We start from the raw sequence: 27179 nt of genomic DNA on the forward strand, positions 1-27179 counted from the left end.
GGAGCATCGCATGAGAGCAACCATTATTCAACACATAAACAAGTTCCTACTTTTGTAGATGTGATGTGATGTCGGCGAGCAAATGCACACTTTTTCCAAGCAAATAAATGTGTGGCTGTCAATTTCGATTTTCGAAGCATAGGAAGGTTTGAGAAAAAATAAAGCTCTCAATGCGAGAGTAGAAAGGGAGAAAAGAGAGGGAAAAGTTTGTTTCCTACTTTTCCATAATCTTCCCTTCCTACTTTCACGCTTATACCAAAATCAAACATGGCGACCGGCTAAACCTGACTATCATAAGTGTTAGTGTAAAACGCTCATGAGATGCCTGCAAACCACGATCTTGCATGGGACTAACACATGACGTGAGGGAAACAAGACGCCGTTGTGGAACCAGAAGAACTCTAACAAGGTAAAATATAATTGTAAGGCTAAAAAGATTTGTCTGCAATCGTAATGTGTTTACATCTACTTCCTTCCTAGTCATCTAACATACAGATTGGCATACGCAAGTAAAAGCTTTATCTGCAGAGGTAAATGAAACATTTGTATACCTTGTGGTATTTAGCCTAAATTAAGGTTAGTTCATTTGAAAGTATAAAAGCGTGGCAAGCTTTTCATTAGGTAAGAAAAGAAATTCATCTGGCACATTGTTTTTCGTCGGAATCGCGTGTATTAGATTAAAGAGCAAGTAAGCTCGAATTCGATGTTTTGTGGGCCTGTTTCATTTTCGATCCCTCTGGCGACAAAAACAACAGCAATGACAACCTGGCTTCATTGCCATTTACAACAAATTCTTTGTTTAACATAAATAGGAATTTTACGCCGACTGTATTGTTAATCTAATCGAGCAAAACATCGGATGATGGCAGCCAAGATCGAGTTTATGGACTGGCTCGTATTTAGGCCGTCATGTTTCCTGATGATATTGCTCAGAACCCCGATCGTTTTATCTCATGATCATTCTGACGTTCGGTACGGTAAAAAGCTGTTGTTTCTTCTTGGTATTATCATTACATAAGAAAACAATGCAAAGGTACTTTAAATAAAGCTCGTAAACAACATATTTCAAGCAATTAGTTAGCCGGAGCATGTAATAATAAGGTTCTCAGAAAATCGAGATCAAGAATGAAAAAAAACCGGAGATAACGACAAATCTTGTTTGTGCACATCCGTCCCTAAACTGTCGAAAACTGCAAACGAAAAAACCTTGTTCATTATTCCATCAAGCTAAGACGTCACTAGGTTAACCTGTGACGTTAGAAGAAAGTTAAAATAGTACATTGACTCAAGACGTGCGGACAGGCCGGGGCGAGGAGGTAATTTACGAGAAGATCGAAATCATATTATCTGAACTTGAAATACACTGTAAATAGAATTATTTATTGGCGTCTAGTATGATGTTACCCGCCCCTGATTATAGCACCTCTCCTGAATAATAACGTCGGGTCTTGCAGAACGGTAAACAACAGGACAAAGCACCTCTTTTCATTAGAGTTGGAAGTCCGCAAGCTCGACTACACCTCTGCAAAGTGCTTCCTTCATAGTTCCCTCCATTGACTGACCTCCTCAGGATCTATACCAGGTATGTTTTAATCGGGCCATTGTGCCCGAACAAAATTTAACATATTTCAGAACCATTTATTGTTTTTTTTTTTATGTCTTGCCTTTTACGTCATCCTCAGTACACTGTCTGAGAGTAACTACCAGTTTATGTCTGCGTAAAGTCTACGCCAACGCAGAACGACACAAGAACATAAAAACCCTGATTTTGCTCTTCATCGATCTTAGAGAAAAGCAGATATGATTACCTCAGCCGAAACTTGAGACTTTTAGGTCCAATTCTCTATTACTGAGTTACAAAGGTCCAGTTGATCGACTCTTCCATATAATAGGCTCAAATACGAAAATTTTGTCCATGGTATTGTGATCAGCACTGTCGAAATTGTATTGTATTGGAACAGACGCGAGGGAGTGAATTTTTTTTTCTTAACTCCTACGCTAGCGAAAAACGGAAAAGCATTTTTCTTTAGGCCACAATCTGAACTAGTACTAATGAACTTTCTAAATCAATTTTGAATATAATTGAGATCTTCACAATAGACATACGAGTCTCTACAAGAGTCATCAAACGGTTAAAGGAAAGCGGCATTTTGCCAATAGCCAGTTATGTTCTGCTTACACTCTCTTTGGTGACTCATAAAAAAACGTTGCAGAAAAACCCGCCTCTAGGTTGCTAAAAAGTCGGTAATAATGTTTTAGATGGGCTTAGACATATTAGCTTGTGATAATTTAGTCTTTAATCGCATCACGAGTGTGCGTGCAAAACATCATAGCTTTTGGTCCATCACGATATTTACGTCTCGTTTCTAAGCTGACCCGGTAGACTTCAAACATTCTCCATCCGAGAGTTACTACCGCGATTTAAAGAAGAAAGTCAATTGGAAATGATGCAGATTGGTCACGTTCATAGGAAAAAGAATCGCACCTTTTAAGAAGATCACGAGTTTTTTTTCTTACAAAACATGTCTAGATGCACGTTTCTTTCATTCCATGCCCTATATATTCGATGTGAGACAGATCTAATGTGGAGACATACACGTCGAAGTGAAAAACTCCGAAGCTATGTTTTGCACAACAAAAAAAAAATATGTTATTCTTCCTTTCTTTCTTTCGTCCTTTTTTTCATGTATAGCAAAATTCTTTTAATATGGGGTCGGGAACTTTCAATACAAAACTGAAATTAACATGTATCTGATACTATAAAAGGATTCATGAATTTCACCAAAAAGTGTTAATGGCATTTTTTCGACCTATATTGAGCCCCGAGAAGTACTCATTTATATTAAACGGGGAGTATAGCGAGACCCCATGTTCTTGTTTTATGATGATGATGATGCCGTTGATGATGGCCTTAAAAGCGGTTAGCTTTAAATCTAGAACAGTTGATGTTTATGAACAAAGTTGAAATTATTCCACATTCAAATGTTGCCATTTAGAAAAATATACCCTCAAGAATACTCTTACCTGCTGGTTTTCATCACAGTCAACTCACACATCCTGAGCGATTATTATCATTCCAAATCACAAATTTAGACAAAGGTACAATGCTTCTCCCCAGCCTTATTATTAAGAAGCCTCTGTCTCAGAAAGGAAGGCCATGATCACCAACCTACTGAAGTATCTTTTAAGACAACATCGATGCAGACTTAACACAATAAAGTATTCAGAGCAGGGAAAATAAGCCACAACTTGACGTCTTATGTTCCTTACAGACTGGTCATTTAAGATAATTTCCCTTTTTTCAAAAGCTTTTGCTAAGCTCGTAAATAGAGATGAAGAGTTCAGGAAGGAAGTTTTCAGGGGCGATGGAGAAGGGAAGTGAATTTTCGAATTTTATTTGTTTTGGTTTCTTAGGAATTTTCAACCTGACGAACTTGTTTCTTACATAATTCTATGACTGTAAATTTAAGGGACGGTGATCTCGTTTTCTTCCGAACGAAATGACTATTGAAATGCCAGTAATACTTTTAATGGACACATCAGATCTACAAGGTCTCCATGACTGTCTTGTAAAGTGGATAATAGTTTGACGGCCCTAAATTTGCTTAATTAAAAAAATTAAATTATATGTTTTCTATTATTCAGGTCGTTATTTAAGTTAATAATGACTTGCATGCCGGTTTGATGCCTTCCATAAACAAAACCGCCGGCGGTAAGGTCGGCAAAATTAAAGGCAGGTCTTCCTAATTAACAGCCTAACTTCAACGAAGATTCTAACTTAATTAGACGGGCTAGTATTACACCGGAGGGTTTGCATAGAGCTCGCCTATTCCGTCACTAAACTGAAAAGTTTACCAACACTTGTGTAATTTCCCACGCTGCGTACTCGATCTTTTAAAAAAAAATATTGGGATTTACAACGAAGTCGTAAACATAAACCGCGATGCGAGAACGAGATCGCCCTTGACTGTTTCACGAATATCCCGATTTCTTTCTCATGACCTCAGGATCCTTCAGAGATTTTGAATTAAGTTAATTTATCCACTTAGGCCTTGCGGCGCCACCATCTCATGCTCTGAGTATTTTGTTGATCATAGGTTGGGTCTGCACGGGGAGGTCTCACACGTTTTTTAAGAGGATAAATTTTGGTTTGTATTTTGTTTGTTTGTTTTGTTGTAATTGTTGGACTTGTTATAGTGAAAGTCACGGATCTCAAATATGAGAGAAAATGTGCTTATAATAATATTGTTAAAATTGTATCTTTATCGGCAACAACACTTAAAAATAAATAGGCAGAAAACATGTCGCCACCGATCGCACAAAGAATTATGAAAATGTATGTTTGGTCACTTGCCCGATTTTTTTTTTGTTGATCGTACCAGTAACATAGGACATCATTGTGGCACAGGGATAGTGAGAAGCCTTTTTCGGGCGAGTGAGGTGGTGGTAATTTATCTGTGGACAAAGGAGGAGCGAAAATATAGAGCTTTCAGCATCTTGTTAGGAGGGAGTGGCTCAAGATACACGTTAACCTCTAAATGTTACACAAAAAAACTATTTAATTTAAGTATTTCCTGTGTTTGATTGTTCCCTCGAAAGCGGCATTTCATCGAGTTTATATGCAGTACTCATTGCCAATTTTTGCGACTGGTCAGGGTGCGATGATCAAATTCCTCTCTCCACTGCTCACAGTTCTCTCAGAACAGATATTTAAAACAAACTTCTTTTATACGGAAGGAATGTTTGATATTTAAAGTCGAAAAAGGGATTTAAAAACCTTACATAAAGCTAAGCTGATAATATGTTAATTGCTTTTAATCTTTAGGCCAAGTAACTTCGACTTATCGCTGATCTTGGCCGCAAGAATAAGACAGATCGCAAAATATGGTGTGGTCGACAGTTTCTGATGCTAGAACTTTCGCTTTACCCGGAAGAAGTTGACATATTTTTCCAATAATCTCAGACGCTGTGGCGTAAATACTTGGCGTAAATAAGTATTTCTTCTTCAGTCTTTGAAAAACACCAGTAACGTTCGAACCAAGCAATGATAAAAACAGACAAAAAAAAACCGATTTGATTCTGATCGTTGCGCACGCAGTAATATCTAAGCAAATAAGAAGGGAAAGTTTACTTCGCATTGATCGATAATTTGGCCGTTTCTGGAAAATTACGATTATCTGTTCAAACAATTGCGAAAATGCGGAATCAGCTTAAGGCAAATTAACAATCGCATTGCTGCTAACATCAGTTTGTACATGGGATTATTTCCCAGGATTTCCTCTGTTTGTTGTTTTCAGAAAAGAGTTTGTCCGATCAGAAATTGAAATTTGGCATCTTTTCACTTATGCTAAGTTTTTTTACGAGTTAATCCGTTTTTCAAGCATTCAAAAAGGTTACTGCATGTTGTGCCCGAGTCAGGCTGTTCCTGAACGTTATAATCGAACAACATCCGTGATCATCACAAAAAGTACGACGTTCTTTGTCGGTAAACAGTTCCGAGTCCGCTTGTAAAAATACCACGTAATACTCAATACAGACTAAGCTAATTACAGTTCCCCTGCTTATACGATGGTAATCAAGAATAATATTTAGGCATCATACCATTTAGCACGATACGCAAAGCAGGAACTCATCAATTGCCGATATAAGCGGATTGAGAAAGCTGCCCATCGGTTAAATCTCTACGTAAGCCAGAAGATTTGCCTACCTCTGTGTGTGTTGCTCTAATCACCAGCTGACGTTTTGTGGAGAATTAAATTCGTAAGTGACGATTTTCTGGTTTAATCCTGAAAAAGTATCTTAGCTCCACCCAGGTCAAAATCTCTTTATTTTTTCTCGACCTAACCTACCATTAAAGAGATCTTCCAGACCGGGTGAACAATTCATAAATCTCTTGGAGCTTCAACTGTCAGGCGGACAATATCGTTAATACTTTGATTCTTCTTGATTACTGAGAATATTGCCTGCTAGAGTTCATCTCAGGGGAAGAGAGACTGCAAGAGATTAAGAAAGGTAATGATTTAGAGAGATTTTTATTCAGTACTAGAAATTTTAATAGCGATATATATCAGCTTAGACAGGAACTTTCTAGTGAACGTAAATGATATTCACCTATTTCATACCATTTACTTATCTTCCTAACCTTTCCCGCCCGACGGTTTAACAATTTTGTGCTTTGTGACAATTCGCATCATTCTATCAACGCTCTCTCGACAACAGTGGTAATCGAAGATTAATTAGATGGACGTGCTCATGAGCTGGAATTGGCTGAGATAAATCAAATGACACTAACGGCATTTTGCTCCCCAAAAACTGCACAACCGATGAACCTATAAGCGCGCCAACAAAGATTAACTTTATTTTAACTGTGACAGCCCTGCAAACACATCTCTCTTTTGATCAATTACCGGCAAGGAATTGACGATATGATTTTACTGAGGGGGTAATCTGTTGATTCTAGCCACTAAACTGTGTTGGCAAATCGAAAAGCAAGCCCAGATTAGATTACCGAAGCATTTGCGATGATAAATTCCAAGTGGGCAAAAGTAATTTGTCAAGGTCAACATTTTTTGCAACTTATCACGAAATAAGAATTGTCGAAAAGTTGATCACTGCTCGTAGAAAGTTCCAGATTAATAAAAGCGCGAAAGTAACCCCTCAAGCGGTTTTCAACACTGCTATATGTGATTGCCTCAATCGATTTTCAATTACATTACTTAGTATTTTGAGCATTTTATAACTGTTTTCCCAGCTTCTCAATTGCACAAAAGCTAAGCTGATGAAATTAAATTAAGGGTGTTTGACATCTAAATGAACAAGGAGCATTCATGACCCCGATGCATTCTATACTTTGTGACAAACGTTAGATAAAATCTTTCTTCCAAATAATTTCCATAAATTGGTATTAGTGAATTTCAGCCATTGGGTTATCTTCGGAAGAAATGATCCAATCGTAATAATATGTTGCCATGCGGTCAAGGTCGTTATTCCAACAATTTAGTTTTGTTGTAGGGAATGATGTTGTTACTGTCTGTTGGTTAATGTTGATATCTGTTTGTCTGTATTCTTTTTTCGGAAATATTCCGGTGAAACTCTTTGTGGTCATGGATACTCAAAACAAACAAAAACAAATAATGATTATTTGTGTATGATTAGTTCTCGTGTTACAGGGCCCGCAATTGAAAAGAATTTTGGTAATTTTGTTTTTCTCTTGCGAATCAAAGTAACTTGATATCTACTTAAAATTAGATATAAATTCTAACAATCCTTCCACCCTTTTTCACTTAAAGCATCAACAATCGAATTTACTTAAGTGTTTTTCATTACAGGCGATAGCCGCAGATTTAATGAATTGGCTGTATTGCAATCTACCATAACTGTTGCTTTCTGTAGCCGGCTTCTGATGTCCGTCGAGTGCTGCACTCCAAGATTATTCAATGGTTTTTTCTAGTGGTACAAAAAACTTTTTCAACTTATTGTTAATCTTTGTGCCTTTTTGAAATGACGCCAAACAGCTCTCTCCATTACGGATGAGCTTGAGCCTGCGGTGCTACGCAACAGGCTGCTGAGAACTTCATCTTTTTCTAAAAACATTTCGGATCTTTTTAGACACACCAATATTAAATCGATGAGTGCCTCTTGGGTTTTGCAAAGTGTCTCTTTCATTTTTTTCCTTTATATGAATTATCATCGGCAGGATTAAAGACTTGGGGTGTATTCCAATAGTTCCATTCCGTTATTAATGAGAACTGTCCGGATAGATCGCTTAATTCCTTGAAATTAGAAAAATTATCGAATTAAGAGCTATTCTGTCGGCTAGAGTGACTGGCGTGCCAACTTGTCAAAGGTGGAAGTATGATGGGAGTTTGCTTTTGACTCTTAATTCGTACTTAGAAAGCGATTTACCCCCTATCATCAATGGAAATACAAAGGATGCGGAGCGGATCAAATATAGCTTTCACTTTGAACCGACCGATTATCAGCCGGCTGGTGGGCTTTGCCAGAGCGGCATTTAGGAAATCCGCATTTTCACCCTATGGTGGCCATTAATAGTTAATTAGGGAACAATAACGACAAGAACATGTTTTATATTCATTTACAATTATTTAGGAAAACAAAACTCGATCATTGACGGGTTGTTTTTCTCTCTAATTTATTAAAAAATGTGGAAACTTGCGAACTCAGTACACCAACAGTGTTTCAAATAATATTATCATGGAATTTCTCTTATAACACTCTCGATCAACAACCTTTTGCGAGGGATTTTTCCGCATCTGGGCTTAAAACTAAGACTCTCTGATCAACATCACAAATTTTTAGGAAAATTCTTCATAATTAAACTACTCAGAGGCGAAGAGTGAAAAACACTCTTACACATTGTTGGTCAATTTTCAAACTCCTTCAATTGAGCTGTAAGTTGTTACAAGTAAGGAAGAAATGGCGACGAAGACGCTGAGAAACTTTAACAGTAAAAAGTTACGTTTCATCCACAAATATCGGAATTTTTCCTTCAGTTTGAAAACTGTTTGCCGAGATTGTACTGGCTGCGGTACGGCAAAAATACTCTTCCCTTAATGTAAAAAGACATAGTACCACAAATGAAAAAAAGATATAGTTAAGTATCCAACGGTTCTCGGTGGTTGCATTGTAATAAAAATGGCCGTGTCCATGATTCCGCGTCATGTTATTTTGTAGGGGAAGGCTAGCTCAAACGCCGACGATTGGAGAAGCGACACTTCATTCAAATTACTGGTAACCAAAATTAGGAAAAACCGTATCTTTTCCTTCAGTATATTCGCGAATCTAATCAACCAGTGTAAAGTCGGCTCGAGGCTGGCATTTATCTATCTTATAATATGTTTCGCGCGCACAGTAGTTTCATGGCTAGGCAGGTGTTGGAAACGACGCCTGAGGCTTTCCAAATGCTGTGTTCGCTAACTATTCAGACGCCAAACGTTTCGTCGAGTGTCCAATCAGCTAACGAGAAAGCTAGCTATGCCTATCTGAAGACCAAAGACGGCGATCTGAACCACTTGTGAAAAATTTATGTAAAAATCTATTTCGCCATTGCATGTTCCCTCATGGAAACATTAAGTTATCAAAACTCAGATCTTGTTGTCATGCAAATTCCGCGTTGTACTTCTGTGCTTTAAGCCTCGGATTAAAGCTTCAAATTCTAATGTAAGCCTTCTCCATCAGCCCTTTCACTCCCAGAATTTCTCCTTACCCTGAATATCAACGCATTGTCGTGCAGAAAGGTGATTAGATGAGAGAAAATATCAGCCAGGGATTATTGTTGATTTGACACGATTTGTTATCCATTTAACCATGTCTCTGGGCAAATGGTATTTTCTCTTCCCCCATCTGTTGTCAACTTATGAATTCCTTCCGTCTTACTGTTAGCTCTAGTGTGCAAGAAGTCAATAAATTTTTTTTTAAGGCTCTGGTCCTTTCAGGAGCTTGAAAGCAACTTGCTGTCAATAAGAAGCCAGAGGCCAAAGTTACATTAAATTAACGTTATAAAAGTTACTTAAAGCTAATGTTCACACATCATCTAAAAAGATCACTAAAAACAATATATGCATGGCAATAAAAAGATCTCTCGGCGATTTCCGTTCTGACAGCAGGTGAATGAAACACTTTTAAAATTGGGAAAGAACACGACATTTCATAAGTCTATTGTATAGTGCTTGTGCGTAAGGTTTCTTTAGCATCGGGTGCAAATTATCTGACGGCACGTTCAACCTTAAAATGCAAAGTATCTGACGGCACTTTCAACCTAAAAATGCAAATTTTTCCCTATTTCTCCCAAGTCCCTCCCGTCTAGATGAGGGAATGTAATTTCGAAAGAAGTCATTTGCAGATTGAATATAAAAATATCATCTAGTATAACATAAAAATCTGCACTTGTATAAATCTTTTTGTAAACAGAACAATTTAACAAAAAAAAGGAAAAAACAACAAAGAAAGTGATAGAAATTGAGACGTTGTTGTAGGTGAATGTAACGCTCCGAATCACGCGTGGCAAAAGCTGAACCATTGAGCATGCGTCGATAGGGACTCTCGGGAAACCAGTATGTTTTTTTTTGTTATTTTTGTTTTAGTCAGGGGCTTTTGTTTTTGTCTGGAGATGTTAATCAGTGCGTTTGGGGACAGAAACAAACCAAAATCATACCGAATAGCAAATAAAGCCAAAAGGCAGCAGAATTGTTAGCAATTGTTAGTATTTGTCCAGTTCGATTTCAAAAGTGGTTTATAATCAAAGCAACAATCAACCGAAGACGTTTGAACTGCACCGACAAAGACCACATTTAACCACTTGGAGCGTGAAACTCACTTTTTCTGCCAAACCACCAAGTATTCGTTCTTCCGTGAATCAAGTCGTGTCGTCACCTTCCACAAGCGCTGCACAGAAGGGTAGCATCTTAATCCCTCTAGGCGTAAATAAAGTTTGATCATTTCTTCACGTACGCGTACGCAAAGAAACGCAATTGAGTGATGAGGGCTTCCTTTCTTCAGTGTGAAAGGTCATTCACCACGGGCACGGGATGTTCTGATCATAATGACAGTAATTACCGGTATCTTTTTTACTTTGTGTGAACGTGTTTTCAATCATTGATGTACAGCTGATGAAGTATCCATTTGAAGTGTAAACTTCTTATCCTTTTCCTAAGTTGAAGTTGACGGAAACTGCACAGTATTGACGGAGAAATAAAACCCCCAAAAGCTCATTTAGATCGTCAACTTGACATCCGAGAAAGTTGAGCATCAAAGCTTCAAAGAATTCGTAAATCAATGGTTTGTTGATAGCTTCTAATGGCCAATACTATGAAAAAATTCATAGAGAAAGAAAAGCAATCTCTTCATGAACCAAATTTACGTACTTTGATGGTGCAACAAGAGGAGCAGTCAACGCACCGATTCACAAAAATGCAAAAAACTAAACAAGACAAACAAACAACCTTCAGCTATAACGTTGTACAGCAACACTTGATAATAGAAAAACTCAATTCGTACCTTTTACACTGGACTGTGTCAGGGCTGAAAACAACTGAGTATCGCAAAGAATATCTATTTCCTTATTCATGTTTCAGGAATTTGGATTAGAGTCAGTCACTCTTAAAACAAGAGGGTATAATCCAAATATGTGTTTACGTTGTAATGCTAAGTCTCAGGGGGTAGCTATGATAATGGTGATACGGTGATTGCTTGGCTCAAAAGAGAGTCATTTCATCCGTCTTAATCTCTACAAAAGGGCAGGCGTTGGATGCAGTGTGGTACCGAAAAGGGTAAAACTATCAGTGGATGTTTGAAATGGTATTAAGACTGACATGTGTCTTTGTCGAAGCTTATAAAGAGAAACGTCAGTTGAAGTGACTCAGGTATTTTCTTTTTCTTTACCAAGACATACATCATAGTGAAAGGTATGTGCAGTGCTCTTATTCTATAAATCAAATAAAAGGGGGATTCATTTTGCGTCATAAGTTGTGTATAAAAGCCGAGTTACCGCTTGAATCCCGGAGTAGACACAATTCATTTGAAGGAATCTCCCCCCGCCTCCAACCCCGCGTGTCAGGTCAAGAGAGAGGCGTGTACACCTGGTGAGGATCCTTCCTTTTTCGCTGTTGACATCCCGCGCGTGGTCAATGCATTCGATGAAAAATGTTTAAGTTGTCATAGCACTGAGATGGGGTTGACGAAAAGCTGCACATCCTTTAACAGGAAATGAGGAGACGATCCATTCGTAACCTTTCCCAATTCTCATATTTTTACACGATTCTCCTAAGGTGCTGCTGTTTGAATGAAGCGCCTTTCCACTGAATACCGTTTCCATCAATGACAAAATGAACAATCTGAGCTGCTAATTGAGTTTTATCAGTGGTGAAATTCAGCCGTAAATCGCATTTTCTTTAGCCGCGTCTTCATCAGCTGTTGATTGAATGTATTACTTCACACGAGCACCTCGGGTAATCTGATATCCTTTTCCCTGGGAATTTAGATCACGAAAAAGATATATGGTTAGGTTTGTTTATTTAACGAAGCAGTTAGACCACAGCTCTCACGTTCTGCACCCCAAAGCACAGCTCCGAGTATCATATTCAAGGTAAGGTAGTGGTATGGGTTAGTTGACTATTACCGAAATTTTTCGCGATTCTTTCGCTCTTAAATCTCTGGTTCAGAACTTGATCAAACTTTTGCTTTTTTAAGTGCATGGCGTTTAGCATTCGCTGCGAACGTCTGATGAACAAATGTCTTTGTCGAATCTTTAATATGAAGCACTTAAAGCTGTTAACCACACTTGTTTTACTTAACGGATAATAAGAAACGTTAGGAAATTATCCATCGATAAAGACGGAATTTTCTCAGTTGTAATTGTCTTGCAATAATCCTAAAGAAAACTAATGCTTTTACACCTTAGTCTTTTGAAGACAACGTAATCCATAAGTCACGTACATATTTTGAACTTGATTGTTTTACGTGTATAAACAAGTGTAATGTTTCTTCCAAGTTAGTTAAACTTCCATGATAAAGGGCTCTTCTAAATGACCTCAAATTGTCATTGGGTTTTGAAATTGGAAGAAATCTTAACCAAACAGTTGTTGATCATCATACAAGGGACATAACGAAAAGTTGGGTATTGCAGACGTTGGGTTCTAGAAGTGTTAGACGTTTATTTCCCATTGTTATGAAAACTGTTGCCCCTTACTGCTCCAATGCTCTCTTCAAAAGGGTAAACAGGAAACTTCCATGGGCTGTAATATAGCTTACGTAAGACCGTTTGTGCAGTTTACCCGTGCAACCTATTTTAGAAAATATCTTTAAAAAGGCTTAGTTAGTAATCAAGAATTGTTTAGCTTTGAGGGAACCAGGCAGAATGAAAATGAAATGAGCGCAAGTCAAAAGCGTGAAACTTCTGAGCCTTCCGGCCCAAGACACGAGGACAATTCCTGCAAGTTGTAGAATTTCCGCAAATCTGTCTTGGCACGCATCAATACAACTCATATTCGCAGTGGGGAACCGGCTAAAGCTAATGTTGTAGCTTGCAGCGCATTTGTTTTTTTCTAAGCTGTTTTTTTTCTTTTTTTGTCATTATTATTTTTTAATGAGCCTCACGTTTAATTTACAGCCGTCGCGTCCGCGGTAAGATTTGAGATTTGAGATCAACGAACCCTGAGTCTAGGGCAGAATTCCTTGTCGATTGAAGGGTTGTTAGTATCCTCCTAGTTAATTCATTACATAACTAATAAGGTCTGTAGACAAAGCGTGTAAAAAGTTAAGACAATCACTTACGTAACAACAAATACCTAACGATTAGATTCACTGAGTTACCGTGAACAAATGTTTTAATCAATGAAAAATTTGATGAGTAATATATCTGACTTAATGCTCCAATTTAATTATGTAAAGATTTGCAAGAATTACTATCATTTAGACACATCGATCAAAAGAAGTGAGACATTTAAAAATATGTCATTTCATGTTAAACATTTTTGCATTTTAGGTTACCTAGCTTTTGGAAGCCATATCGCAGTAATCGAGTTTACAGCATGTTGAAGTTAATTGTTGATAAATGTCTTCTTATCTTTGGTGTACCTTACATACACTTCGAGAAAGCAATCAGATTGCTGAACTTTTTCAATTATTCACAGCTCCCTTTAATGCAATAGGAAGGCCTTCTTGTGTCTAATGCACGAATGTTACTATCGAATTTAGAGCTGGTTAAATAGCTAGTAAAGCTTTCGTAAATGTGTGCTTTTTTTGTGTGTTTTGCACGAAAGCGCAAATTAACGGACTCAACACGCTAGATATCGAATGTTGAAATACGTTCGTTGACTGTGGAGGCACGAACGCTGTGACTCCCTCCTGATGACAGGGGAATAGTTTGACTCAAATATTTTTTGGCGCCGATCGGAGTCGTTATCTTTGTAATGAAAGATTCGATCGTAGACAAGGATGTGCCACAAACATGACCCAGTCATTTCCAAGGTCTCTGTCAGTTGATGTTTCTTGCTCAAGGTCGCTTTTTTAGACTGCAGAATGAGTTGTTTTTGATCAACGTGTGAGGTAGTGAATTTTATTTAGCTCTCACTGCTCTGTTCACATCATAAAGGAAATAAATCCGAAATAAAGGCAGGCCATTTTTATAGTTTGTCCTTCAGGAAGTACTCTTAGAAGAGGCGAGTGCTCTTGGTTAGAGGAATGTGTTTAACGAGTCAACTCCTGTGGAGTCGTCACCTAATTTCTGTCTTAAATAGTTACGCTTTCTGTGCTCTCTTTGAATCTAAAGAAGATTGAAGGATTATGACATTGTTTTGCCACAGAATGAACAATTTCAAGCCCTGGAAAGTCCTTCCAAGGTTAAGGTACTTGGAAGGTATTTTCCTTTGACCGGATATTGCGCACTCCTTTGTTGAGAAGAAAACTGGATGGAATTCAATGTCAGCATAAGCAAAAATCAACGAAAACAGAGAAAGTAACTTTGTATTTATTTTAACCAATGATAAGAAAGGAATAGATAACGTATCTGGGGAGTTTTTTTTTTCGTAAATTGTCTCTGTTCTTTGCAAAAAGATGGCGGGATTCGAAACCTATAAGATTTATGTCGCTCGCTCTTGTCTGCGGTCTACCGCTATCCTTTTTGTTTTCAATTCACAAGAAAGTTAACTCGCCTCTATAAGGATTTACTCACATTCCATTCAAATCAGTCTGTAGACCGCATAATTATATGTTTCCAGGATCTCCGGAAATATCAGTAATGCGGGAAAAAAGCCAAAACGTGTCCTGATACGGGATGACAACGAAGACGTACTGTTTTCAGTCATCATTTGCCCCGAAGGTTGCGTCCCACAAAAAAAGGCAAGAGGTTACCTTTAGAACTTAAGACAAAGTCAGGACAAATTAACACGTTTAGTTACACACGATTAATACTGGAACTCGTAGGACGAAAAATTTCGAATTTAAAATTTGAAAACGGTGGTAAACAAAAACGAAACATGATGCAACCATCGATCAAACTGAAGAAAATGACGTTTCCTGATTTCGCGCTAATCAGTTTTTTCGGTCGTGGGAAATTTGCTAGAAGACTGTTTGCGCAATAGCCAAATTCTGATTTAGTCCTCAGATGAATCCGCAATTTCCCACGCCAAGACCATCGATAAGAAGATCCAATTTACATCGTCTTAGAAACAAAGCCAAACTACTAGACTGTTCTTTTATTCTATTATTAATTAATTTATGAAAAAAATTTCAGTCGATACATCGCGATCGGAAATTGTCAATTAGTGCGAACCAGACTTGGAGGACTATGATAAAAATCCTTATTTATTTAATAATTTAAATCTTTAGCTGCATTGGAAAAGAGAGAAAGGAAGCCTACATTTTCAGTCGACCACACATCAGCACACAAACTCGCTTGCTATGCTAAACAACTCGGCTGTTTTTTTTTTTAATAGGATATTTTTTCCCCAGAAATCACTGTTCTTTTTTATTTTCTTAAGCCCATTCTTCAATTTAGGTGCTTCGGAATTTCTGTAAAACAGTCTTCCACGCTACCTTATTTATTTATTTTTTTACTGGATAATCCCCATAGTTTGAAAATATTCGACAAACTGTTCCAGTTAACACGTACCGAGTTATTCCAAACAATGCAACTTTTTAGCTAAAATCATTGAGTCCATTTAACTTTGAGCGAAACCTCGTTTTACAAACTGGGTCGTTTTCAGGCTGAGAAAGCGGCAAAGAGGTTGTATTGATACAATCATTGAGTTAATTCGAAGGTATGGAATTCTAGTGAGGAAATATGTCCGATAAGATTCAAACTGAAAATTTCTATAAAGACTTTTTAGCTATCATACACTTTTGATATCCCCGGAAAAGTGGACGGTGGACACAGCGAAGCAATCAGTACAGAGAGTACAAAGAACAAATCTTTCCTAAATTCAAAAACATGCATCGGACGTCGTTTTCACAGTTCGTGACGAAATTCTACGCATTTAATTCGTCGAAAGATGTAGAATTGTATGGGCTTATAACCACATGAGTGTTTGTACAGTAGTCTTTATCCTTTAAACACACGCAGTAACACTTCTCGGACTAAGTAGCCGAACTCGGCGTGTGGTATGGATGGGCGACATGAAATACTCTAGAGAACGCCACCGAAATCCTCAAATCCCTTTTTTAGGTATAAAGCACTCGAAAATCCGTTCAAGAATGTCATCTTTGTGGTTGTGAGTTTTTCCGCCTGCTGAAGAATTCAAGACGCAATGAATAGCATTCCAAGAGAAAATTCCACCACTCTTTTATGTAAAAGGCAAACAGGAAAAAAAGTTCATTGGATCAAACCTCCCACTCGACTTTGCGAATCTGTACTGGAAATGCGTTTTACGAGAACTTTCTTCTTGCTGGGCTGTATTGGTCCTGTTTTGCAGCCGGCAGTGCTTACATAATACTTGGAAGTTTCTACTCCTTGGATTAATTATTTCCGTTCAATTTAAATCATCCCGCAAACCACTAACAAAGTCATAGTAAGATTCCCAACAATTAAACGGATTTAAACGAATAGAGCGTATTGTTAGTGGGCTGTTTTGTAGGAAATTATCGCAAAAGTCGTCTCTGCTTAATGCCTAAAACGGATTTGAAAAGTTGTTGACCGGCAGACCTTTAAAAATTAGGGAAGTCGTTTCGCGAAGCACTTACGCTAAGGACACGGAATAGTTTGGAACGCAACTGAAGCCGAGAAGCTGCTGAGGGAGGTTTTTGTCTTGGAAAAAAAATACAACTGGCGTGCTTAATGGATTAACACGCTTGTGATGGTTGTAGTCTTAAGAATGTCGGCAGTTCAGTGGACTGAATAAACTGAGATGTTATAGCTCCAACTGGTTACAAAAACACCAGATATGGTCCTGCCCGTGATGCATCTGGGGCTTGCACATCTGTTTGCTATATTGTTACAAACGGCTTAAATGTACATCCAATTTCATTGCAGCAGCGGATGACTGAAGCCATACCGATAACCTCAAACGATCAACAACTGAACATTGCGGTCAGTAATTGCATTGAAAACAATCGAAAAAGGTGTGAGGCTCGTCGAGTTGGTGTGGTGAACGAATGCTAAAGCTTTAAGGAATTTCATTTGTAGTACATCGCGAATACTTAAATGGCACTCACTGGAGGCTATCTGGCAGACTAAAATTCCACTGAGACTCGCTCTCACTTTCCCACACAGGTTGGAGATCCAAAGACTTCTTCGGCAGCATGCGTTCATTTTCTGTTCAAGTACTTGTGATCCTGACAACGTTTGGAGGACTTTGTTCAGGTGAGGTTAAACGTATTTCATTGACTTCTAATTGAAGTGGAATCACTTCGTTTATTTCTTTGCGCAACATCTCTCTTAAAATGATCTCGAGCATTTCTTGACAGTTGAGCAACAGCAATGTTTTCTAATCGAAAAATTGCGATAAATGTTTCAGTAAGTGTTTAAGCTTCGTTGGAGCTAACAAGGGAATCTTAGTGGTCTTTATACATTTGTTTGACGCATACATAATGACGTGCACAAGACAGTGATAAGTACATACTTACAAAAGAGCAGACAAGGCAGGTATCTGATCACCTTTGATTTCTAAGAGGATCTTTCGTTTATCAAAGAAAGGTTCGTGATGCTAAAAATCCCACGAGAGCTATACGAACCGCCAAACGCTCATTTGCAACGATTCCTAGCGTCTAAACAACATTGTGAAGATAATGCAATTTTACATTCCAAAAAAGACAATGTCGTAATGTCACCACTGCCGTCCTTTGTCTGGACTGAAAGACCGAGAAACAGTGTTGATTTTTTTTTTCTTGTATGCAGGACTTATAAAAACATCGTGCTTTTGAAGAATTAACTAGATTCGCACAGAGGAGATTGTTTTTATCATTAAGGCGCAGTTTCAGCGGCGAATTTTCCTGAAATGACATAAGAGCCCCCAAGAGTTTATCCCCTTTTTTTCTTAGATAGACCAGGCAAAGCCTAATTTTTGTGACGACGACTGGACGATAAAATCAACAGACAAGACTCCCCGGCTCTGAAATTGTTTAAATTCACCGATTGCTGATTTTATAAGCTATCCTGTGTTATTAAAATAAGAGTGTTTTACCACTCAGGTGCGCAGTATGTGTCATGACCCTTCCTCCTGAAAAACAAACGTAAAGAAGATAGCCGTGTTTCCAACCACTGCACGGAATTTTTCCCAGAGACACTATCCTTCAGCTCTTATAATCAGCTTAGCCAGAAAGTAATCGATATCACACAGGTCCCGTGGTGGAGCCGGTTGATAACTCGCGCCTTTGGAATGGCGTGGTATAAAGCTAGAGAGAATCGTACTTTGTATTTCTAATTCGAAGTAACACAAACAATTTTGACATTAAACTGAGACATTAAAAGGCTCACGCCCCTACTTCGTTAGTGCATTTAGTACGTTGTTCGTCTTGATCACTGAAATCTTTAAAAAAAAAAAAAGCAACTTTTTTGTTTTCGTGCGGGTGTACGCGTTGGAAAACAACTGAATATTGAAGATTGACAAATATTGGCGAAAGTGACATTCCTCAACATTTAGTTCGTTTAGCTGCCTCATGAGTCGAGACAGAAACATTCTGTACCAATCATTGCAAGATACTTCACTATCATTACCTCTTACTTTGTGTTGGCATTTTCCATCTTTCCGGCGTTTGACAGGAAAACCCAGTACATGTTGTGATGCTTAATTGTCAATCGTTTGATTGCAGTTTTGCGTGGGCTCTGCGCATGAAAATTGATGTGTTAATTTCAAGTTTTGAAGCAAGAATGTCTAAGTCAGTCTCACTAGGAATTTATTCTGTCAGATTGTTTTCATCAAAGCTAAAAATAAGCTGCTGATGTATTTTTAAGTTAAACTGAATGAATATCTCTCGGGTGACGACTTTTCGAAAATTCTGCCAAACTAAGCCACTGTCATCTCCTTCTTTTTTTTTTTTTTTGTTGACACAACTTGAGTCGCTGCTGAAGGTGATGCAAATGAAATGTCCGAATTGACGTTAATCTTATTTAAGTCATGTTTTGGCTTCTGCAAATGTATTGAACAGGCCAAACAGAGGTGGTTTTAATCAATCATATCAATTGTTGCTAAAATTTTAATCGTCAATCTCGGTCCAGGCGTAGGGCAGATTTGTAAACACACCTTCACTATTCGGAATCACAGTTAAAGATGACCCACTTCTAATCAATTTGTTGATGTTTCACTTTGCAGTGATAGCCAAGAGTGTATCACAACGAACAAGCTCAAAAGGTGAACAAAACATTTATCATTTTAACGAGTATTCAGTTATCTTCTTCTCCTTTCTGAGGGGACGCCATTTAAACATTGGGTAAAAATTAAGTTGTTGGTTTTTTTAGTATTATATTGCTAATTTTGTTTTCATCATCAGATGAAGCAAGCTGTGATTTCGAGGGGAACACCCACCCAGCCGACACCACGTTTGTCACGGCCGACTGTTCTGCGCAGTGCTACTGTACGGTAGATGGAGATTTAAGCTGTCTGCCTATTTGCCCTACTCCTGCACCTACTCAATGCCCCCCCGGAAGTGTCCTGAGAGAGGAAGAATACCCAGCTGTTTCAGGAGGTGGCCGTTGTACTTGTAAGAGAAGATTCTGCGCCCTTGAAAAAGGTAACGCCAGTTTCATAGCGGGCGGACGCCTGCGTATGCATGTGAGTGTTGGTTTCAAGAGCTCGCGGGAATGGCAATCCTGTTACCAGCTTTTCACGACGCGAAATCTTTTAATGCACTTCCTGAGTACAAAGCAAGTTGTTTTTCGAGACGATGATTCATCGTGAAATCAACTTTTTTCATTTTCTCACGCTTACGTTTGTTTTGATCTACTTGCACAACTTATGATAACATGTGCTAGCGATAGTCTTGTACTCGTTCAAAAACTCTTCCCTTTTATTTTTTTTTGTTTGCGTGTTTTTAATGTCCTGCGGTACTCTTTGTTATCAAGCTCACATTATGCGAGGCATAAATGAGTTTTTAATCTCTAAGAGCTATCGCTATATGATACAAAGTAAACTGTCGTAAAGGTGATAACGTTTCAGCGAAAGTCTGGCATAGTAGCTCTTAGCAGAATCCAAACTTGGACACCGCCCTTTTTATCCACTTATGAGCTAAGTAGTCCGGGTCTTAACCAGGTTACAAAACTACAGTTACTGGCTTTGAGACAGAAGATACGTACAGTAATGCAGTCGGTTTTTTTTCGGATATTTTATCTCCAGTTTAATCCTCTTCAAAGTGTCCTTGACTTAAGAAGCCGCAAAGCGAGTGAGTGTGGTAATTCTATCGCCAATTAGAAAGCAGGAAATATTATTTTCGAGAGCCTTTTGGGAGCACGTTTTAAAATCAACGCATTGCATCACATGAAAACAATAAGTTAGGTTAGGTGTAATGTTTTCTCTCTCGTTCATTTATCTATGTATGGCCAAAACTTGTATATGAGATACATTTTTTAGGCGGAAAAGGCCGCCCAAGTTTTATTCCTTTCCTTTCGTTGATAATTACAACCAACAAACACGGATACATAAGTGCATTTATTGTAACACCGCAACCAGGTTAATTATGACCTGTCAGAAAAATCCTGCGTAAAGCCACAGACAACCGAAAACTACAACGAGTTTAAGGTTAAACTGTTTCGGGCATTTACTTAATCGAAAGATTTTATTCGTTTCCTCGCACCAAGAGGAGTGAGAGACAAACAAAAGTTCTGGTTCCCCACGAAGACTTTAACCTCAAGGCATCCCACCGCGCAATCCAAAGGTCTGAGGTATGATTGCACCTGATCGACTCAGTGTTTTTCTTTGTGCCACAATCGAGCAAAAACAATAAACATCGCTCTTCCTTCCGAGCAGAAGTTTCCATCTCTCCATTCTAAAAAATTTTGTTTTGATATGAGTCAATTCAGATCACATGAGATTATATTTCTCGATAGTAATTGGACAAAAATCATCATCTGGGATAGATCTGAGGTTAATTCCCAAAACCAAAGGGCAGGGAGAGAAATTTTGTGTCTCGAGTTAGCGTTACACCGAGAAATATCGATGAGAGATTATTGTTATGGAATCGTCAACCTATTTCTTGTTTTGCCAACCGATGAAATAATGTTGTTTTTAAAACCCTTGTTTTTCAAGGGCATCAAATCTCCCAGGCGACTGATTAACTAGTTTACGAATGATTGCCAGTTAAGGCAGATTATGTCTACAGTACAACATTAGTACGTTTAAGATTTGTCGGAAACAAATACATTTAAGCTGATGTCTATTGCTGCAAAACACATTACTCAATCTTATGTGCGTAATTTCCCATAGGTCATGGAATTAACTTGGTCATAAATCATTATTAGGACATTGAAAAACAATCAGAAACATGACTCTGGCGATTTCATGATATGCAGCCTCATTTCAGCGTTTAATAGGCAAGAGAGAAATTCTGTGATGTCCTCTACAGGTTTCTAACTATTGGAATAAACATTTTTGAGAGTGGTGGGAAAGTAGAGTTTAAAATTTTTTGGCAATATTGCTTAACTTTTTTGAACTTGTAACCTCACCCACTGATTTTTTTCGTGACTTTCTTGAGCATTTTGTTTTTCTCTCTTGTGCCTTCCCGTGATCGACTCCTGTAGCTGGACGCACGCAACGATTTGACCCTCATGAAAAAACAACGTAAAAAGGATTAACAGTGATTTAAGAAATGAGATTACAGAAGGTACTATTACGGTGCGCGTGTGTTTCGGACTTCACGCGATGGCGCTCATTGTTGGGTGGTGGTCTGATAATAGGAGTTGTGAGGGAACCGTAGAATGTTGCGATACCCAGAACATTATGTCTCGCAATGCGAATGTGGCCGTGTTAATGGCGCTTGATCAGTAGAGTAGAACAAAAATTTGCGGTCTATTTTCCTCACCTAGTGTTCTGTAATTCTTTCTTTCTTTTTTTTTTTTTTTTTTTTCAATTCCTTTAAGAAAAAGTTTAGCTTGACAGAAAACGTCCTGATGCGCCTTGGGCATTCGTGTGAAATGGTAAACACGACTAAAAGATAAAAAGATTAACTGGCGGATCAATTGGATATAATGACCTGGCGTTTCGGTGACACCCTTTGTGGCCTCTGGATCACGCTCGCAAAACTGAGTTTTATTACGCAATTTAAAAGAGAATTGACACGAAAAATTATATATTCTTAAACAAGAGAAATAATTAAGAAGAGTCTCTAAAACTGTTCGTTGAGTAGAAGGAAAGACTCCACATTTCTCTATCACGAAACCAAATGGCGAAGCACTTCAGAATCTTTATCGTATTTCTCACAAAAAAGGAAAAAAATTATAATAATAATTAAGCCTTCCGTCGCACAAACTGATAAAAACTAGCTAGCTTTATTAAAATTCCTTACACCAAGCTGCATTCAGCAGGCTCCAAAAAGCTACGCAATGATTCAAATCATAGATCAGACATGGCGCCAAAGGATTTCAAACTCGAGCGGTAAATACATTTAGTTTGCTTGGCCTTGGTAATGACACAACAGTTTTGAGAATAAGATCTATTTAAAAAAAAACATGGATGCACGCCTGTTGCTGCTTATCTTGTCAAGACTGAAGCCAATGTGCTTTACGCAACTACATTGGCATCGAAAGAAGCGGACAGTGTTTTGATAAATCCAATATACTTCCGTGTCTAAACGTTGGTTTCCGTACCCTCGAAAGGCGCGATCGCTGTTAAATAAAAAAAATGCCCAAAAAGCGTTTTTCGTTTCGTAGAGGAAATAATGAAACTTATTCTGTTTTCTTGATAAAGTAACTTTATGTTTTGTCAGTGGGTTGTTTTTTTTACCTCCTTCCCGTCGTGAGGAAAACTAAAATGGTTAATCCAGCCATCATCAATCATGTTTTCATACGCCTAAGCCTTGTATTTGTTCTGAATGGCCGTTAAAGACACAGCGACTTTCCATTTAAAGCCGCCGAAGAAAACTTAGGGAGAGAGCTTAATCCTTGAGATTTTGAGGTTAGGCGTGGCTAGTAATGGAATCATGATTGAGTAGAGTCCAACTCGGTCTATAATCATACGAGTGATTAACAAAATCGGACGACCGCGAGGCTAGAGCCGATTTGTTAATTACGAGCATGATTTGTCCTCAAATCGAACCGGTGAGAATCAATCACGTCCGAGAATTGTTGCAGTTTTGACTGCCAGATGTTGCCATTTATCACTTTTCATATCTTTATGCAAGTTGGCGCAAAAAAGATATCTTTCAGTTCGAGTTTTGCTAATAACCTTTATTAATCAATTAATTCTTTGGCGCAAAATGAGGGTAATATAATAATGAAGCACACAGGAAATCCACAGAGCGTTTGTTTGATCTATAGCGTGCATCACGTGATATGTCATAATCATATTTTCTATTTCCAGTTCTGTGTTTCAGAAAGGAAAATGGAGAAAAATACAAAGTTGGAGAGACATTTAGCTTGAATAACTGCTCCAAGACATGCAGATGTAATGAAAACGGTCAAATATCATGTGCGCCGACGTGCTCGAAAAATATCTGTCCCAAGGGAACACGGCCCAAAAGGAACGGTGAAATACAACTTGAAAATAACTGTTCGTGCGCCATACAGGAATGTGTCCCAGGTGACTCTATTTTATATGCTAGGGGGGGTTTCTACAGTCCAATGGTTTACATGTGGCCCCTAGAGCGGGTGGTGAGAAAACATAATGCCGCTATTCTTACAGTATGCTTGTACATCTCAGGTTATAAAAAGCAGTCATGATAAAAACTAAGGGTTCTTAAAGATAGAGCAAGTATACCAGAAATTTGGAATTGTGACTATTGAACCGTCATTGAAAATGTTGATTATTGACAGGCATCTAAAAGTCGGTCATTTTTTAACTGAAACAGGGGAGCAATAAAATCTACCATCCCTCCCCTCATGGCATGCTTGGTCAAAACACGTCACCCCTCCTCGCTTCCCAGAATTTCGCCAAGTTACCCTGACGCTTCGCTGGTATCAAGTACAAATAGACTGTGAGACTAATGTGTTTAGTAAAAGAAAACATTTAAATGATATGAACTGGTCCTAACTCCACATCTTTTAGGCTCAGTGGTTTAGCGTTTGTTTTTGTTGTCATCAGGTTGCCTGAGTCGTCATATAGTTTAGTTTTATATTTGTTTAATCCGTGTACGTCAACTGTAGTATACTTGAATATCGATAAGTTTATAGCGTCCTTATGGTGAGCCCGGCAGTTATCTTAGAAAAGAAACCTGACTATCCATGAATAAAAATATGCTTTCTTTCAGTTCCCAAATCGTTCTGTTACGTCGATGGTCGACGATTTAGGCGCGGTCGCGTTTTCATTACGAAAGACTGCAAGCTCAAGTGCCGCTGCAAGAAGAACGGCAAAACGCGATGTACAAGGTTATGTAAGAAGAAACAAAATAAACAAGAGTGCGGCCCAGATGAAACATTGGAAAATATTAATGAATCGTCTGCTGGGGGAAGATGCTCATGTGAGACAAAGATCTGTATATCGACCTTGGGTAAGTTTGTGTGTCTACTATTGTCTGCGTACGAATGCTGAATTGCTCTACTTTTAAAGCTTACCCACCAATCTCTGAAACATTTGCGCTACGTCTGCTGTCAGATGGGACGCCATGCCTTGCAGATAAAGGACCCGTCAAAATAAGTTCTGTTGTGTTGGCTCTTTAATATTCTAATGTTCCTTCCCACCTCCCCTCGTCCCCGCTCTTTGGCAGTTTATTGGCAGTCACTTATTTTCCATAATTCCCCTTTTACTATACTAGCGACGACTGATCCTCCTCCATTCTCCCTGAAAACCATGCGACCCCTACCCCCAAAAATCCCCCCCCCCCCACTCCAGACGATAAAGGTCCCTCACTAGTAATGCATTCATTAAAAATTCCTCAACGGTGTAATGGTACCTATTCATACTCGGATTGGAGTGACGCACTGTATGCTCTAAATCGCAAAGAGATAAACTCGGTTTCTTAAAATTTGTTCTCTTTTAGCAAATGTCTGGGGAAATAAAGTGAGTCATCTTGAAAGCAGGAATACCAGAGGTGAGGCTTGCGACAACAAGGAAATTTACGGTAAAATTAAGGCGGAAAACACAATGTTTTGGTTTTTGGGAAAATTTTACCTTAGAAAATGTTCGTTATTGCTCGAAATGCAGCTGGCTGATGAGTAGGGAATGGGTTTAACAGACTACTTACTTAGACCCTGCTGAATCACCATGGTCACTCAGGGGGGATAGGGGAGGAGGTTTAGGATTTTGGGGGGATCACGTGAATTTCATTGGGATCTGTCGTCACTAACGGAGTATAAAGGGGGGGGGACCATACAAGATTAATTGTTAATTAACATCGTCAACTACCCTCATCTCACCCCTCCTCAGGAGACAAACAATAAGCAGTCCCTTCAAAAATTCAAAGCCGATGAAATTTCTTCTAATTCCAAGGTTTGTTTGTTTTAATTTCAGATGCATAGTGCCAGCATCATACATATTGCATTGACTCGATCAAGGGCAAGTGCAATACTATCAATTAAGGACCCTGCAGCGAAGCCAAATTCATTATTTCATGACACTTTTTTCATATGGTATCATACGTACGCCTCTACCCGATATTGGCACCCAAATAAGCAAAGCAAGATTTCCTGATATTCCAAAACATTCATATAATCAACTTTAACGACTATGTCTCTGGTGTGACACCTGGTTTATTTACTAAGAGCGTAGGCTGATATGGAGAAAAAATGGAAACGATTTTTCTCAGTTAGAAATAAATTAAGCTTGGTCTTATGCCGGGATATCGAAAGAAAAGGCAATCACTAGCTATAAGGATAGGAAAGAAATTTTTAGAGTGGCAACAAGTTAGTTTAAAAAAAGGATCAAACTCTTTGGAAAACAGTGAGCGTTTACGGGCTCATTAGACAGATATTCTCATTTTTGCATTGTAGTGTATAATTTAGGAGTCATGATCATATCATCGTTTTCATGATTGAGTAGACGAACGAATTATACGTGATTAGTCTTTTTACGTAACCAAATTAACTAAAAAGTGTCTCTGTGATAGTTGTCACAAGGATGAATCAAAGAAAGTAAAACTGAGGCTTCAAATGGAGAGAAATATTCCTTGGGGTGTGGCGTGCACTTTACCCCACTTAAAGAAATAGTCTTTGGTGCATAAAGCACCCTTCGCTCAAAAGGGTGTGATTTCAATTTTACGAAAGCTGATTAATGTAAAATCTTCGCATATCTTAGGTAACAGTAAGCCGTTTTAGCCGTTTTAGTAACCTGATGACCTCCTTCAGGCAATCTATCTATCCCGTCGATAGATGTTCCCTTTGAGGGAGAAATCATACGAGTTTACTTAGTTTCTTTGGGATCGAAGTATCTCCGCGTTAGTATCCGACCAAAATGAGTAAGCATCCCCAGATGTCGGTCCCGTGTACGGAGGCATCAATGAAGTACCTTTGAAGTGTTTGGAGCTTCACTGATAAAAGCGTTAACTGTTACTTTTTGTTTTTAAATTATTCACTTCTATACATCTCACTGCTATGCATTATTAGGCGCGAAATACACAGAGAGAAGGAAAAACTGAAGCACTTTCATCTGTTATGTGGACAAAATGTTGATGAACAAACGTTTTTCAACTCTTCAATTTAGAACGCTTAAACTTATTAATACGTTACATAACTTAAAGGTGACTGACTGGGTGTCTAGAAAAGACATGCATCAATACTAACATGTACTGTCGTCTAGACTTTGAAACAATATAGGTAAAACTGCTGCAAAGTAGCGCAAGTGGTTGGAATATACTGTTATTATAACTTAAATAAAGGTTCTAATACTCGAGTTTTACATAATTAATTATTGTGAGAATTATTAATTCCTTGGGGCAACAGGAATTTGTGGAAATTTTGTCTAACTAGTAATAGCAGATAAAAAAATGCAACCCCGTGATGTTCAGTTATAACGTACCAAATAGGCCACGCAGTAAGTAAATTAACTTCCTTCCGTCGAAAAATTAATTTTTGTCTCTGAGGAGTTTTCGTTTCTGCGTTTCCAAGAAGACTCCTTTTTTTTCTGACTTCTCGAGTCTGAAACTTTCAA

The 27179-nt window shown here is 38.3% G+C and overlaps 1 protein-coding gene across 7 annotated transcripts; it reads left to right on the forward strand.

The window, feature by feature from the left end:
- The first annotated feature begins 361 nt into the window (after positions 1 to 361).
- LOC131771167 (uncharacterized) lies at positions 362 to 26921 on the forward strand. Of its 7 annotated transcripts, XM_066161250.1 has the most exons (10): positions 362 to 409; positions 481 to 530; positions 1455 to 1582; positions 17225 to 17314; positions 19263 to 19301; positions 19441 to 19680; positions 23460 to 23678; positions 24346 to 24585; positions 25075 to 25125; positions 25545 to 26921. In XM_066161250.1, the coding sequence occupies exons 4-10, from the start codon at positions 17254 to 17256 to the stop codon at positions 25550 to 25552; spliced, it is 858 nt and encodes a 285-aa protein (XP_066017347.1). In that variant the 5' UTR covers positions 362 to 409; positions 481 to 530; positions 1455 to 1582; positions 17225 to 17253; the 3' UTR covers positions 25553 to 26921. The 7 variants fall into 7 exon arrangements, with proteins under 7 accessions (XP_066017347.1, XP_058942934.1, XP_058942931.1 ...); XM_059086948.2 differs by lacking the exons at positions 362 to 409; positions 481 to 530; positions 1455 to 1582 and adding exons at positions 5926 to 6012; positions 16985 to 17041; XM_066161249.1 differs by lacking the exons at positions 362 to 409; positions 481 to 530; positions 1455 to 1582 and adding exons at positions 11845 to 12103; positions 16985 to 17073.
- The last annotated feature ends 258 nt before the right edge of the window (positions 26922 to 27179 follow it).

Source organism: Pocillopora verrucosa, chromosome 14 (genome assembly GCF_036669915.1).
Source record: "Pocillopora verrucosa isolate sample1 chromosome 14, ASM3666991v2, whole genome shotgun sequence".
Lineage (NCBI taxonomy): Eukaryota > Metazoa > Cnidaria > Anthozoa > Scleractinia > Pocilloporidae > Pocillopora > Pocillopora verrucosa.

Excerpts from the sequence above, each read along its gene's own strand:
- LOC131771167 (XM_066161250.1), top strand. The coding sequence starts at position 17,254 with ATGCGTTCATTTTCTGTTCAAGTACTTGTGATCCTGACAACGTTTGGA. Across the intron at positions 19,302-19,440 it reads ACAACGAACAAGCTCAAAAG|ATGAAGCAAGCTGTGATTTC; the intron begins GTGAACAAAACA and ends TTTCATCATCAG. Across the intron at positions 19,681-23,459 it reads ATTCTGCGCCCTTGAAAAAG|TTCTGTGTTTCAGAAAGGAA; the intron begins GTAACGCCAGTT and ends TTCTATTTCCAG.